The sequence below is a fragment of the Aspergillus pseudonomiae genome (genome assembly GCF_009193645.1).
Source record: "Aspergillus pseudonomiae strain CBS 119388 unplaced genomic scaffold BDV37scaffold_2, whole genome shotgun sequence".
Lineage (NCBI taxonomy): Eukaryota > Fungi > Ascomycota > Eurotiomycetes > Eurotiales > Aspergillaceae > Aspergillus > Aspergillus pseudonomiae.
In genome coordinates this window covers 253,442-268,273 of record NW_022475994.1, presented here as the reverse complement: position 1 = coordinate 268,273, position 14,832 = coordinate 253,442, and the positions used below count along the sequence as shown (strand labels likewise).

General features: G+C 50.2%; 8 protein-coding genes across 8 annotated transcripts; 2 read left to right on the top strand and 6 right to left on the bottom strand.

Moving 5' to 3' along the window:
• Positions 1 to 159: 159 nt before the first annotated feature.
• On the bottom strand, positions 160 to 1,807 carry BDV37DRAFT_277850 (pyridoxal phosphate-dependent transferase; the record flags this gene model as incomplete). Its single annotated transcript, XM_032085880.1, has 7 exons — positions 160 to 370; positions 484 to 651; positions 719 to 798; positions 850 to 1,055; positions 1,116 to 1,518; positions 1,579 to 1,620; positions 1,682 to 1,807. 7 exons carry the CDS (start codon positions 1,805 to 1,807, stop codon positions 160 to 162), a joined length of 1,236 nt encoding a protein of 411 aa, XP_031946826.1.
• A 585-nt stretch (positions 1,808 to 2,392) lies between these two features.
• BDV37DRAFT_267725 (uncharacterized protein) lies at positions 2,393 to 3,431 on the bottom strand (the record flags this gene model as incomplete). The annotated part of the gene is made up of 4 exons (XM_032084067.1): positions 2,393 to 2,573; positions 2,696 to 3,029; positions 3,096 to 3,251; positions 3,311 to 3,431. 4 exons carry the CDS (start codon positions 3,429 to 3,431, stop codon positions 2,393 to 2,395), a joined length of 792 nt encoding a protein of 263 aa, XP_031946825.1.
• A 900-nt stretch (positions 3,432 to 4,331) lies between these two features.
• BDV37DRAFT_236106 (catalase) lies at positions 4,332 to 7,143 on the bottom strand. Its single transcript, XM_032080584.1, has 11 exons — positions 6,600 to 7,143; positions 6,411 to 6,540; positions 6,320 to 6,343; positions 6,042 to 6,252; positions 5,900 to 5,992; positions 5,820 to 5,827; positions 5,646 to 5,769; positions 5,287 to 5,574; positions 5,131 to 5,215; positions 4,649 to 5,077; positions 4,332 to 4,595 (listed from the first exon to the last, which is right to left on the bottom strand). The coding sequence occupies exons 1-11, from the start codon at positions 6,628 to 6,630 to the stop codon at positions 4,522 to 4,524; spliced, it is 1,497 nt and encodes a 498-aa protein (XP_031946824.1). The 5' UTR covers positions 6,631 to 7,143; the 3' UTR covers positions 4,332 to 4,521.
• Positions 7,144 to 7,380: 237 nt separating this feature from the next.
• Positions 7,381 to 7,893, top strand: BDV37DRAFT_236101 (uncharacterized protein; the record flags this gene model as incomplete). Its single annotated transcript, XM_032080583.1, has 2 exons — positions 7,381 to 7,517; positions 7,569 to 7,893. Coding segments are annotated over exons 1-2 (223 nt in total), but the record flags the coding sequence as incomplete, so codon positions are not given.
• A 5-nt stretch (positions 7,894 to 7,898) lies between these two features.
• BDV37DRAFT_236100 (uncharacterized protein) lies at positions 7,899 to 10,204 on the bottom strand. Its single transcript, XM_032080582.1, has 2 exons — positions 9,691 to 10,204; positions 7,899 to 9,636 (listed from the first exon to the last, which is right to left on the bottom strand). Exons 1-2 carry the CDS (start codon positions 10,172 to 10,174, stop codon positions 8,135 to 8,137), a joined length of 1,986 nt encoding a protein of 661 aa, XP_031946822.1. The 5' UTR covers positions 10,175 to 10,204; the 3' UTR covers positions 7,899 to 8,134.
• A 49-nt stretch (positions 10,205 to 10,253) lies between these two features.
• On the bottom strand, positions 10,254 to 11,519 carry BDV37DRAFT_236099 (telomere maintenance SDE2 family protein). Its single transcript, XM_032080581.1, has one exon. It carries the CDS (start codon positions 11,403 to 11,405, stop codon positions 10,473 to 10,475), a length of 933 nt encoding a protein of 310 aa, XP_031946821.1. The 5' UTR covers positions 11,406 to 11,519; the 3' UTR covers positions 10,254 to 10,472.
• An 84-nt stretch (positions 11,520 to 11,603) lies between these two features.
• BDV37DRAFT_277844 (40S ribosomal protein eS10) lies at positions 11,604 to 12,486 on the top strand (the record flags this gene model as incomplete). Its single annotated transcript, XM_032085879.1, has 5 exons — positions 11,604 to 11,617; positions 11,705 to 11,800; positions 11,860 to 11,909; positions 12,005 to 12,162; positions 12,232 to 12,486. 5 exons carry the CDS (start codon positions 11,604 to 11,606, stop codon positions 12,484 to 12,486), a joined length of 573 nt encoding a protein of 190 aa, XP_031946820.1.
• Positions 12,487 to 12,822: 336 nt separating this feature from the next.
• Positions 12,823 to 14,559, bottom strand: BDV37DRAFT_267722 (M20 family metallo-hydrolase; the record flags this gene model as incomplete). The annotated part of the gene is made up of 3 exons (XM_032084066.1): positions 12,823 to 13,759; positions 13,820 to 14,134; positions 14,312 to 14,559. The coding sequence occupies 3 exons, from the start codon at positions 14,557 to 14,559 to the stop codon at positions 12,823 to 12,825; spliced, it is 1,500 nt and encodes a 499-aa protein (XP_031946819.1).
• Between the last annotated feature and the right edge of the window lie 273 nt (positions 14,560 to 14,832).

Below are 14,832 nucleotides of genomic sequence, written 5' to 3'. Positions count from 1 at the left end.
TAAATCACCACAAGTAATACCTGGATCTATCAAACAGACCTCAACACTCCAATCAACCTACCCCCAGTAAAAAGTACCCTCAACATCAGCCAAAAAACCCCCAGAAAAAAAAAAAAAAAAAAAAAAAAAAAAAAAAAAAAAAAAAAAAAAAAAAAAAACCTACCTCCTCAACCCCACCCTCAAAACCTCCTCCTCATGCGCAAACACAAGCCTAAACCACCCCGCCTCCACCCCATGCTCTTCCCCCGGATGCAAAAACACTCCAGCATCCAGGAACCTCTGCGCCAGGGCAAACTCGCGCTCCCGGACCGGGCGACCAGGATACGGAAGGTAGGGCGAGAGGTCGACGTAGATGAAGAAACCGGCGTTTCTGGAAGCTGTCAGCAGCGCATATACATATTTACCATGGTGGAGACTCGACAAGGGGGGATGAACCCGAGCTAAAGCGAGGACGGGGGAGAGGGAGGTATTAGTCTTGCTTACCCTCCTTTGACGTAATTGACACCTTCGTGGTCGAGTGTTGTCGTGGCGAGTCGGTATGTCGATGCTAGGCTTTGGCGGGCTCTTTGGGTGAACTGGGTGATAAAGTCTTGGTCTTCGAGGATGGTTGTCCCGATTGTTATGGAGGCTGTTGAGGCGTTGTGCAGCCTCCTTTGTGTATGTATTGCATCTTAGCTAATGTATGATGTGGACGGGGTAGTGGAGTAGGGAAACTGACAATATGGCTTTGCAAGCTTGACGGAGGGCCGTGTTCTGCGTGATTAAGAAGCCGAGGTGGAGGCCTCCAGCTGCGAAGTCCTGGTTCCTATGTGTTAGTTTTGCGATGGTAGATGGTGGAACATGACTGACCTTGCTGAAGCCGTAGAGTAAGTGGACGAGATCAGGGTCGATCAGTTCAGGCGTAGCGATAGATAAGACGGAGGTGAAAGGGACTGCGCTTGGGTCTCCCGAGTCGAAGACGCAGGATGCGTAGACTTCATCGCTGATGAGGTGGAGACTGTGTCTATTGCAGAACCGGAGGATTGCTTTCAGTGTTTCGGCTGGGTAGCAGCGTCCTAGTACTCTGTTCAGGGAGTGCGAGTATTTTTTTCCATGGATGATATTATATTACTTACCGACAGGGTTATGCGGGTTCACAATCAACACTGCCCGGATCGTGGTGCCCTCGTCTTCTGCACGTTGAAGCGCCGCCTCGTACTTCTCCACCACGGCGGGGGTAAACGCCTCCTCGGGATCCGTATCTGCGTACACGATCTGCACGTCTGCTTCGACGCCATAGTCAAGCTCGAAGCGGCCGTAGACCGGTCGACTGACTAGGATACCGTCCCCGGGCTCGGCCAGGGCGAAGCCGAGCATGCTCCCGATGGCCGTGATGCCGCTGGCGACGATGACTGTGTCTGGGTCAACAGGTGAACGCGGCTGTAGAATATTGTTAAGGTGGACGGCCACTGCATTTGGCAAACGATTGGGAGCCGAGGAGCTGGATCCATAGCCAACGGAGTCTTCGGTGAATGTGACCTGCGCGTGGAGGTGAACTCAGGGATATATATGAAATAGCACTATCAGAGCAGTTCAGACCTTGTTGTTGATGTACTTTGCTACCTCAGCCCGCATTGGGATCTACCTGACCGTTAGTGAATGCAAGGAGATAGATAATATAGCTTCCCAAGAAAGAGCCTACATGCTCTGCCATGCCAAATGAGATCAGCCCCGCGGGGTTGCTTTGCTTGTTGTATGTATGTGGAGGGGCATATCGCCAAGGAGTCTTAGGCAATTCGGCCTTCTTGATGCCGCGCGAGGAGAGCATGTTGGTTCTAGGAATGTCTGGTAGGATATTCAAGCACTGGTTTTAATTTAATGAAGAGGGATAGATGGGACTCGAACAATTGTATTTCTGCTTAAAGGAAAGGACCTTGGGCGCTGCTATACAGACGATCTGCCGTTATGTCAGCGGACTTGAGCTATTTAGGGTTCGTGAAACGGGTGATTTGCAGTACGAGTTTCCCGATATATACTTCGGCGCGTTTGAGATATCGTGACAAGTCATAGCCAGTATGTGTCAGGGTTTATCAGGGTTGATTTGGAATTCTTTTACTACCGATCAAGAGGGGCAGATCCACATTGACTCTGCATCTCGCCAGCCAACCCTAGTTGGCCTGCAGACAAGTATCCACACGCTGCATACAACTATATGGGCCTCCCAGATCGACAGTTATATTCAATTCAGCCATGTCAATAGCATGACCGGCATATGCATCTATCATATATCTAAACAATATCTATATATCCCCCCTCGGGTGCGAGCATCGTCAACTAAATACAACAGATATTCAGTAAACGTTCGTTATAACTTATACCTTAACTATCCCACCACCTTCCCCTATCATGCACATCATTCAAACCCAAGCCTCGTATACTGATGTCCCAATTTATCCATCGGCAGATTCCCAATCTGCGGAGTCTTATCAGCAGAAGCCATCGCCTCGTCCGCCCAGTCCAAACGGTCCTCAAAAAACCCCACGAACCTCAGAGCCCTAATTAGCAACCCGGGCTCCCGGGGTGGTTTCTTCGTTCTGGCGAATACATTCAGGTTAGCAGACTGTTAAACATAGTTACCAAAGAAGAAAGCAGAACAGAAAAGAAGAAAAATCGAATAAAAACGAAAATACAAGGGAGGAAAAAAAAAAAAACATACCTCTCCTCCCAAGCCCTCCTCCCAGCAAACGTACTAATCTTCCCGACAGCATGCACGAGCAACAAATACGCAACTATCGCGCTCGGCTTCGTACAGTGTCCGATACTAATCAACGCACTCCCGAAGATAGCCTCGGCGTAGACGAAGCGTGAATTGACGTTCTTGGAGAATGATAGGCTGGGGCCCATCGTCCCGAAGAGGAAGATGATGATGCGGGCGTAGAGGAAGCTGTGGATGGGCACGATGGCGTCGTGGTAGTCGACGGGGTCTTGGGAGGCGTACGCCTGGAGGATTTGATACATGCGGAGGAGGTTGCCTCCTTGGTAGGCTGGACCTGTTTGCTTTTCCTTCTAGCTTTCGTCTGTGGAAAAGATATTGGGGAGAGTAGGTCGGGGCTTACGGGTGTGTGGAGGATAGCCGTTTGGGAGTCGTTTAGCCAGACTGAGGGAGGTGATGGAATGGACATAGCAGGCTACTACTGCTAGGAGTGTGCAATTGAGGTTGCTGAAGTAGAGGGCTAGCTCGGTTATGCCGGCGAGGACGTGCCATGGTAGGTCTGGGGTTTGTTAGTGCTGTGAAATGACGATGTAGTATGCGCAGAGGTGGATTTGGTACATTTGTGGCGCCCCCGGTACGATTTGCCCCGGTTGACGGCAAAATATACGAAAAATATGGCGTAGAGGCTAATGAGGAGCGCATCTGAGTCTGTAGTGTGAATGCGTGTGTTGGCTTGCATGGCGAGTGGTTTTTGAGGCTTATCTGCCACGTCTTGCCATGAATGATCTCAGGGAAAGGCACTGGGTGATTCTTATAGAGATGGTTGAATCTATCAACCGCATTGGGGGAGAAGCAATCACTTAAAAATGACAGTCGCAGGCTGATTTAGCATATGATAGTATACCCCCCCTGGTCTTATGTGCCTTGAATGTAACCTGATTTTCTACTAGTTCAGCTGAGAAGTACCGTCCAATATCGTCAGTGGTTACAGTATATGCACCCTGTACACCTGCAGAAGGGTTTGTGGATCCTCCTTTGCATATGACTGGTACGTTTAGTAATGACTACGTACAAGCTGAACGAGATGATCAAGTGTAAAGTACTGTATTATTAAACTACAGTCCAATACTTGTGTTTCCATGACTATAGAACTCATGTTCGCCGGATGGCCGAGTCGAAGCGAGCATGCCCGGTCGATCGCGCTAGTCTTTTTCCAGTATGTGAGGCCGTGGCTATTTATTCTTGGTCTCTGCCACATTCAAGGCCCTTTTACGTCATGGAAACCGGATCCTCGTGGATGGAACATGGTTAGAATGATGGCATGGGAAGTCCTGGGAGAGAAAGCGTGCTTTCCCTGCACAATCCCGGTCATCGACGCAAGTCGAAGTATAAATCTTGCCAGAGCCGCACACTCTAACGGAGATAAGCATCATGGGAAAGGTAAATCTTTAGTTGCCTCCAATGGGAAACACGTATGACATAAAGCACTGCAGTTGGATTACGATGGCCCATGAATCCGACATTCTACGCTTAGAGTGACTCGACAGGAGTCACTGGACCATACGGAGATCAGACAAGCGAGAAACTCGCGCTTGGTCAGCTACATTACAGCCAGAGAATCAGACCACTCTAAGTGTTGTCTCACTATAGATCAAGTTTCTTATCCGAAGCTTGCAGGTACGTTCAATTCGTCATTACTCTTGACTCAATTAAATGACATACTCGTCAAGTTTGTAGCGCCGGTTTTAAGAAACACATCAAACTCGTCATAAGTACCATTAACATTCATGAAATAGTAATCCTCCCTTGCCACAGCATGGTGGCTGCAATTACGCAGACACCGCGGCCTCGGTTGCCTTCTTGAGACGCGCACCAAGGTCTGCGTTAACTTTCGCAAAGAGTCCTACACAAGGTCAGTCAACCGAATACTTGTACATAGAATAGATGTCCACATACCATAGACCGCATTGCGCAGCTGGGGAGATTGAACACCCTTAATATGGCCTGCAAGGTTCGCAATCGTTCTGTCCTGGTGACCGGGCTCCCTGCCGAGGACTTCCCAGAGAGCAGCGGGTTGGACGAAGTCATCATCCGTGATATGGCTCTGGAAGTTGGTCACTTCTCCCACCCATTTCTCGTGTTCGGTCAGTCCGCTCAGTCGGGCGGCTCCCGAGTTCTTCACCTCTTGGTAGAACTTGGTGGGCTGCAGGGACGAGCCAACGTAGTTGGGATCACCGCCATAGTTGTCGTCAAAGCGCATGGCGCCATCTCTCTGGTAAGGGCAGTAGACGGGTGACTTGGCTGCATTGGTCGGGAGCTGCTGGTAGTTCACTCCGAGACGGTACCGGGCCGCATCGGGGTAAGCGAACATACGGGCTTGGAGCACTGATATAAAGGTTAGCCAAGCGGGACATGTTTTCAGTGAACAAATAACCTACTTGGATCAGCCGATGGTGCAATACCGGGCACCATGGTGGACGGGGAGAAGGCCGCCTGCTCAATATCGGTGAAGTAGTTCTTGGGCTAGATCGAGACCGAATTAGCATCGTGTACTTGAATCATGGCCTAAGCGGGATGGCACGGTTGAGGCATACATTGCGGTTCATAGTCAACTTTCCAATTTGTCTCAGCGGGTAGTCTTTGTGAGGCCAAACTTTGGTCATGTCAAAGATGTTCCAGCGGTAGTTCTCCGCGTCGGCTGGATCCATAACCTGGACATAGACGTTCCACACGGGGTAGTTGCCCTTCGCGATAGCGTCATGCATATCCCGAATAAGGTAATCGGGGTCTTCGCCGGCAATCTTGACGGCTTCCGCGCTGGACATGTTTTTAACACCCTCGGCGCTCTTGATGTGGATCTTGATATATTTAAATGATCCGTCCTATTGACGCGCATGTTAGTTACGTCGGCCGTCTAGAGGAATACAGAGACTTGAGAGCATTGGCAGATTACCTCCTTAGTAAACTTGTAGGTATGTCCACTGTAGGCATTCATGTTGCGGATAGACTTGGGTGTTCCGCGGTCACTGAAGAGGTGAAGAAGCTCATGGATACCTTCGGGGTTGCCGACGTGGAAGCTAAGAGTGTTAATACAGGAGTTGATGTGTGCTGAGCCAAGTATACTTACTCCCAGAACTACAGAAGCAGTCAGCATTAGCATTGGATCAATTTACCACTAGTCAAAACGAAATTATGTGGGCTACTCACCATGTTTGCATCGGGAAGATGAGTCGTAGGGTGTCTCTTGTGCGAACGGTTCAAGGAAGGGAACTTAATTGGGTCGCGAACGAAGAAGACCGGCTGCGACCAAGTCAGTTATGTTCCACACGTATAATTGAATAATACTGACCGTGTTGTTGAAGACCCAATCCAAGTTACCCTCATCCGTGTACATCTTCATGGCCCATCCGTGAACATCACGAGTAGTGTCAGCCGAACCGGCTTCAGGTCCAACTGTAGACACGCGAAGGAGGACGGGAGACTTCTTGCCAGCCTTGCTCAAAAAGCTAGCGGAAGTAATATCGGAGCAATCGCTGGTGGCTTCGAACTCTCCATATGCGCTGTTTTGGAGTGTATAAGCTTGGATTGTTGATGGTGGTGTGCAATGTATATAGTTGCATCACTTACCCCACTGCCTTGGCATGGACCACACTAAAAATACGTTAGTATATATACAATATAGCTAAGGTCCAGTATGTAGAAAGTGAAGGATGCTTACCGCTCAGGGATTCTCTCACGAGAGAAATGGGCGAGAGTCTCAATGAGTTGTGTATCTTGGAGCAAAGAAAGCCCACCACCAGAGCCGTTCCGCAGTTGAACGGTGGAACTGTTGCTAGCAAAAGGGCAGCCTGCTTCAGTTAGTGGACCTGAGAGCTATCTATATCTAAGTTTTCAATTGGGCTATCACCTTCTGCCAGAGTATAGTAACGTTCGGCCATGTTGAGGTTGGTATCTGCAGTCAATGGTACAGGTACAGCAGTAAAGTAGAGTGGATGGATCCTTTCACAATGGCCAAGGGAAGGGGTTGACAGAGCTATATAGCCTGACAGCTCCGTCACATCCCACGATAAACTACGCAATAAGGTAGTTGTTCCTGTTTGGGTTCGTCCATTGCAGGCTCTACCAATTACGTGAGTATTCTGCGTTAGTTTCTGCGTTGGCCATGCAGAGGCCTCTGCAGTAGTCTCGATTCCGAGTACCACCAGATCAGGACGTTCATTCCACTCCTGTGCGTCCCATTGGCTTAACTGAAGGTATATCTGCGAAAATCCGGTTGGAGATGGGGTGTGGTGCCGTCATTCGAAGCTCTGAGTTCGGGCGAGTACCCACGAGAAACCCTAACTGCGGGATGCTGATGCGAGGATGGGTGATGCGCACGCAGTCTAGACTGGGGCTGCTCCATGCCGCAATCAGAGAAACCCCTCACGACTGAGCAGCATTCTTAATCCCGGGGATCTCATTGGAAGCCGTGCTATTTCTGTCATCTGGACTAGTTGTGGTTGAGATGGAGATGGCATTTGGGGAGGGTCCGACCTTACCGGATGCAGTAGTACTACGGACCCAATCAATTCCAGGTCCCTTTGCGACGACTCTGGGACATGACGTCCTGCACTCTGTATGCTTTTCTTATGTCATTGACTGTTGCTCTTATATGGATTTAAGTTGTCCGGTATCTTTGGTTGTCCTCCAGTGGCACAATCTTACTTCACATTGCCTATATCCGCAGAGCAAATTCCACATACCTCGAGCAATCCGGGAAAGGAACAAAAATATAGAGATAACCCTACCGTATTGATTTCCAGACCAGACTCCACCATGTCGGAAGGTTGGTCAAGCCTTGCCAAGCCAGACTGGCAGCCAGACTGATGGCCCGCAGATTCGCATCCACAGCCACAGCACCACCACCAGGGTTTCTTCGATCGGATCCTCCACCCGGAACACCATCACCAAGACCAGGAACAACACCAGGACCAACCTGAGTCTCGGGGAAATGAGGCCCCCGCAAAGGAGAGCGAACTCGACAAAATCAGGGATGACATCAAGGAAGATCAGGAAGAGGTGGCCGAGGGCGATATTTATGCAGGCTTGATGTGAATGTTTTATGATCGGCGCCAGTTTCTGTTATTGCTCACAAGGGATGGGATCACGGTTACTCAAGGGAGTTTGTATGGTAATAATAATGAATTAAATAAGAATGTTACATCACTGAATATACATTTTACCTAATGGCAGTCTCAGTATAATATGAACCTTTTTTGAATAGGAGACGTCTATGTCTATAATCAGGAGGATGTAAGTACAGTAGTGGATCTTTCCCCCACAATGAATGCCCGGTCAAAACACCAATCGCTATGCTATATGCTGTACAGATGTTGAAAGGAATCTGGAAGGGAACTATAACAGTAGCCCCGGAACAGCCGTAGAACATTGTTGTACGGCCGATCAGACTTTAGATGTATGATGGGCACGCTTCTTCTGCCCGATACTTTGTCGCCCTCGTGCGCCCTTCTTACGTTTCTCCACAGCCTGTTTCTCTGCGACGTACTTCCAGCATTCAATGGGACGTCGCACGCCAACATGTCGTCCGTTCGGAGTGAAGATCTCAACCTGCGGTAACGACCTGGCGGACTCGCCGTCTGTAGACCTGGCACGGATCTGAGCCGTGAGCTCGACCCAACCGCACCCCTCAACGAGTATATCTGCCGACATCACTTTATATGGCAGAGGAGGGGGTTTTATCCCCTTATCTTCCACTGCCTTCGCGATCGTCGTTGGTAGATGCGACCGGGTCACGTCCCATTTAAGGTCAAAGATCCCGGCGGAAGTAATTTGGTTGCCGACGCCTTCTATCATGATATTCGCCCCAGGATAAGGACGCTGTTCAGCTTGCATTTCAACGGCTTTTTCAGTCTTCGTGACATGGGCCTCGATCGGGATAAAACAAGCTGCCATTAGTACCTCGTCAGGGTTCACCGACGTGATTCGCACAAGGCCTCCCCCTAGAAGCAGTGATTGGCCTGACTTGATAGTATGCCGTTCTGGCTTTCTCCGTTTAGTCATGATCATGTCTCGTTTGTATTCGTCACGGACGTAGTCTGCTAGGTCGCCCCGATCCATGCCGGGCAAATCGATCATTTCTCCTCCGCCACGGCCAAATGGTATGCGAATCGGCGAAACAGTAGTCCCTGGCAGCGACGAAACAACCGGCAGGACAGGATAAAGGTCTTCCTGGGGGGCAGGTGGTAGAAGGCTGTCAGAATCAGCCATGATGGCGTCGCGTGGGCTGATATTCGACTCTGCTTGGCGACGCTCAACCAATTCAGCAATTTTCTCAAGGTTCTTAGAATCCTTGGGAAAGCAAGCTTCTATGAAGCTGCTCTTCCCGACATTAGCCTTGCCCACTACCCAGACACCACCTCCGTGGTTCTTGATTTCCTCCTTGACTTTTTTAGTCCACCAGCCTCGGTGAGCGCTTATCATATGCACATTGCCCAGACGGAAATCCTCGGTCGACTTAGCAAGTGCCTCTCGCAGGACCGAGCGAACATATTCCATTTTCGAGTCCACCTGTTCCTTGGTAGGAGCCAAAAGATCAGAGCGTGTTATGATGAAGCTGATAGTAGGTAATTTCTTTCCTCCTCGGTATTTCTCGGTGGAAGCTCGCCGGTTGCGCGACCGCTGTTCCTCGATGGAAAGTGCCTCGTATATATTATCGACAAGAGACATGGGAAAATCTGCTGCGTCAATTACGTGGTAGATCCGGTTATATTTGTATGGTGACTCGTCAAGGTAAGCCCCAATGGAGTATATCGTAGGTGAAATCGCAGGAACCGCTTTGTTATGGTGTATGAGATCGTGACATCTATCGCAAACCTGCACAGGGGGTCGCGACTTTTCAATGTACTCTTTAGCAGTGGCTGCAGCATTTTCAAGTAAAGCGCCATCTAAACAGTATTGTTAGTATCCTTTCCGAAGGGAACAGGATAAACACCACGTACGGACAGGCTTAGGAGCGGCCGCTTCTGCCTCTGACTCCTTGATTAGTTGCTGGATTGTGCCTGCAGCCTTTTCTCCCTCTGCCTTCAGATCCGCTACCTCCCCCGTCTCTCCATCCTGCACGCCACTTTCTTGTGCTGTCTCGGACAAGAGCTTCCGTGTTTGCTTTCTGGTTTTGCTGTAGTATCCTGGTTCGCCGGGCTCGATGGTTTGCGCGTATGCACCACATCCTGGACAGCAGACGGGTAGAACAAGGTCAGTAAGCTCTGATGATTTCGCACATAATGAAGGACCCGAGGATAGGGGGCGTCGCTGCGGTTTTCTGATCAGGCCGTCTGCATTCCGAACGGACAGCACCTCTGGGTGCAGAAATAAGCTCTGAGAGGATCGCGCTCCGGGGAGCTGGTGTAACTGGCGCGAACAGCGGGGAAGGAAATATTTTAATCGAGGGGCTCTTTGAATTATGCGCCTAAGATACAGCGACATGACAGTATAAAATTTTCCCAGTTGGAAGACCGGAGGTGATCTGCGACAGAGATCAAAAGCTTGAACTGATAGCGTTGATAGCGGCGGTAACCTGCTCCGGTTTCCGTAACAAGTCCCGTGGCAACCCATGGAAATTCTACGAACTATAACGTAGGATTCCATTGAAGCGAATAGTATTACGATTGAAATTGAAGAAAATAGTTGAATTATTTACAAGTAACAAAATATCCAGATCCTTGAAACACCGGGGTTTTTAGACGCTGCAACAAGAAAAAGAAAAACTCGAGAGAACACCCATTTAAGCCTTCGCCTTGCCTTTCCCTTTCGTATCGTCAGTTTGATCGTTCTCCTCTTCCTCAGAATCGCTCATAAACTCATCGTCATCATCAAATCCAATGAATTTTCGCGGGGCTGCAGACTTGGGAGCCGGCTCTGACGGGCCCGGCGCATCCTTCATCTCCTGCTCGACTTCACTCTCTTCCGACGCAGAAGCAGACTCCTGCTCACTTCCCTCACTGGCACTCGTACTAGACCCGCCCAAGATATTATCACGTATAACATCATGAAGATTGTCCGTCCACATGCCATCCTTCATCGCCGCAAGAACAGCCTCCCTAGCCTTCTCGTTCATCTCCTCTTTATCTTCCATCCACTGACCGTCAATCTTCTGCTTGCCGCCGCCATTCTTCAGCTCCTCCTCGCGTTTCTCCGCAGCCTCCACAACAGCCTGCCACCTCCGTCGGCGCTCCTCCTTCTCCTTACGGTCCATCTCCGGCTTGACTGCAAGATACTCGGCGAGCGCTTTGGCTTCGTTGACGGTACGGATACGGCGACCATCGAGATTGCGACTTGAGCCGTTATCGTCGCCCTGGTTGCGCTTTCTCTTGCTTGACATGCGCCCACCAGCTGCACGAAGCTGGGAGCCGAAGCCACCCTTTCCTCCGCATAGGGGCACCGAAAGGCGGAGGGGGAGGAGGTTTGATGTCGCAGTGAGTTCGCCATTAGGAGCAATGAGATGTGAGATTGATAGGTCAGAAGAAGGGAGTAATTGTTTGTTGTTTGTCGTAGTTAAGATAAGCGACTGGAGAGGTACGGATGACGGAATATATGAGGAAACCTTCTCGGTGAGGTCTGAGATAGACGAGGTCGATGGGAGGGAGAATGAGAGAGTGGAGGGAAGAGAGAGACCGGGGAATGTTGAGAGGAGGACGTTCACGTTTTGCGGAGCCATGTTGGCGAGTTTTACTTGTTCCGACCACTAGGTATGCTGCGGGTATTAAGGTAGAAAGAGGTCGCAAAGTCGCGGCTGCGGTCTGCTGTGATGTACTCTGATGGTGATGAGAGGCGACAAATGAGGTGGAGTTGATAAGAAACGGGCGACGGAAGATTGCGTCTACGCCTCAGGCAGCAACACGCCATCATCGATCACATGGTGATAAGGGCGTATGTGACTAAGCCAAATCGATTAGGGCGGCAACCCTAGCATGCGCTTCCGAAAGAGGAATCACGCACTTTGAACTTAACCGCCAGTCGCTCCACTCGATCCCATCCATCATTTAAACCAACCACCACCCTCTTCGCGTTGTTAGAGCGATTCCCCGAAGAGCGCCAGGAACTCGCAACAATGTAAGTTTACAGGTCATGATTCATAATTGATAAGCTATGTAATGCTAATAACTCTTCAGGCTTATCCCTAAGGACGACCGCAAGAAGATCCACGAGTACCTCTTCCGCGGTATGTGAACGACGCCTCCAGCTCCCTGTCGCATTGACCGGACCAATCCACCTCGCTCTTTGAAGACCGCTGTCGCTGACTGATTACCTGAACAGAGGGTGTACTCGTGGCCAAGAAGGACTTCGAGTCCAAGCATGGCGACATTGACACCAAGAACCTCTACGTGATCAAGGCCCTCCAGTCCCTCAACTCCCGCGGCTATGTCAAGACCCAGTTCTCGTGGCAGTACTACTACTACACCCTCACCCCCGAGGTATGTTTACGACCGTTCAATTTCCGGCATTCACAATGAGGATGCGTTGTCTAACTTGTTCCTTCCCAGGGTCTTGACTACCTCCGTGAGTGGCTCCACCTCCCCGCTGAGGTTGTCCCTGCCACCCACATCAAGCAGCAGCGTTCCCACGCTCCCCCTCGTGGTATGATGGGTGGTGAGGAGCGTGAGCGCCGTCCCCGTCCTACCCGTGAGGGTGGCTACCGCCGCCGCGACCAGGAGAAGGAGGGTGGTGCTCCCGGCGAGTTCGCCCCTAACTTCCGTGGTGGATTCGGCCGTGGCCGTGGTGGTGCTCCCTCTTCTTAAGGGATGTCGTCCGGTCTTCCTAGGGCTTGGATGGTAGCGTGAGTGGCTTGAGTAGACTTTGGAATAAGTTCGAAACGGCTGCCGCGCCCATCCTAAAAAAAAAAATTATGCATTGGTGCTGTATCGATATGACGAGATAGCTAGAGTCAATGTCATGATTTTAATGACTCAACATTTCATTTCTTGTAGTACGTTGAAATCATAGATCGTAATGACATGCACAACACAGCTCGAACGCTTCAGTCCAGGCTCACGGCATATCCTTGCAAATGTGTTCAACTATGTAAACAGGGCATTACAGTTGATAACTTCACACGAAAGGGTAAAATGCTCTATCTACGATGAGAATCTCTTCCGGTCGTACCGGACCACCGCTTGCAAAATGACAGATGCACCTGTGGCACAGTCGTCTGCAGAGCAGAACTCTTCCGGATGATGGCTCAACCCATCCTTACATGGCACGAAAATCATGCTGGTGGGCACCCTCTTCGAGGTGAAGACACTATCGTGTCCCGCGCCGCTCATAATCGTCCGCACAAGAGATTTGGGCTCCGGCGCATCAGCGACAACAGCCTCTGCAGATTGCTGCACACAGTCGATACAATCTGGGTGGAACTTGACCGCTGGAGAGTCAAACTCTACAGTCCAATCGACCCGACACGGCTTACCAATGCCCTTGCCTTCTTCCGCTGCAATGGCGTCGAACTCCTTCCTCAGTTTCTCCTCCACAGTTGCGACCAATTCAGTTTCGGGACCGCGAATATCGAGAGAGAAGCTGACAAGACCGGGCACGGTATTGACGCTACCAGGTTTCGCCTCGACGATGCCGACGCTGGCTAAACAACCGTGAGAAGAGGCAACTTCCCGAGCACGCACCATCATTTGAGCGAAGGCGTACAGCGCATCTGCACGATGTTGGAACGCCGTGGTACCTGTGTGGGTGTCTCTACCCGTCACATTGACTCGATACCAGCGGTAGGCTTGGACGGCAGTTACAACACCAACGCGTTGACCTGCCGAGATCAGATGAGGCCCTTGTTCTATATGAAGCTCGAAATGAGCTGCCATGGGAGTTGCCTCATAGGAACATGGAACGTCTCCTAAATAGCCGATCTTTTCGAGTGCCGATTTCAATGACTCTGGGGCAGAAGATGCAGTGGGGAGAGAAGCCACCGTTGGTACTTCTTTGAGCCCATGTGCCCGTGAAAGAGGTATAGAACCGGCCCATACGCCAGAAGAAACCATACTGATGGGGAAACGCGCTCCCTCTTCGCTATAGGGGCATTAGCGTAAGCGATTGGAAATGTTTCGGGTTGACTCTGGGATCTCTTACTTCGTCCAGTTCACAACGCCTATGCCTCCTTCTGTCTCCAGGCCCATTTCATCGATAACTTTTAAAGCTTCAATACCTGAGAGAACGCCCAGAATCCCATCGTAGCGACCACCTGTTGGTTGCGTATCTAAATGGCTGCCGATGAATGTCGGGGGCACATCCTGTCTCCGTCCGGGACGCACAGCAAAGATATTGCCCATTTCATCAATCGTGATTTTGCATTTTAACGCTTTTGTTGTTTCAATGAACCAGTCTCGCACGGATTTGTCTTCTTCAGACAGCGTCAGGCGCTGCATTCCAGTGTCCGTCGGTCCACTAGGCTAGGAGTTAGTCTACTGGAACTAGGATATGCTTATGTTGACGGAGGATATAAATGCGGCATTGAAAAGAAACAACAGGATTTAATTGCACTTTGACTATGGCTAATACCTCGTAAAGAAATCTTTTCAATGCCAGCGTGGATTAAGAGGTCTGAAGCTGGTGTATACTTACTCTCCCCAGCGTATACCAAACCCCCATTGACAACTGTGATGAAGGTCTTTTGCAAGGCGGTCCTTGTTAGCTCTAAGCGCCGAAACCTCAGCCTCGGATAGCTCTGTCGTTAACATGGCTTGTTTTAGAGAAACGGAGAATGTCCGGCGTGGTTGGATTATTTTTCTTGTGAACGGCAATACCTTCGACCTGACCGGTAATCTTTTGAGCAATACCGTAGCAGACTTGGGAGAAATGAAAGACGCCATGCTGCCCTCTGATATATACGCAAAAGAGGGGGTGGTAGAGATGTCAATGTTGGCTGTTGGAGATGGACAGATAAGACAATTCCGGGGAGACGTGATAAGATATCTCTGCGGGGTTAATCTTTCTTCGGCGATCTCATCAAATTGGAGGTCAATTAAGATCGAATTATTATTTAGGATAGCCTACAGGGATCGGGCTTGGTTGCTTCTCCAATCTGGCTGTTGGGGTAATCCCTTGCTAGACATCCGTATAGATAATAAAATGGAAGCGGACAT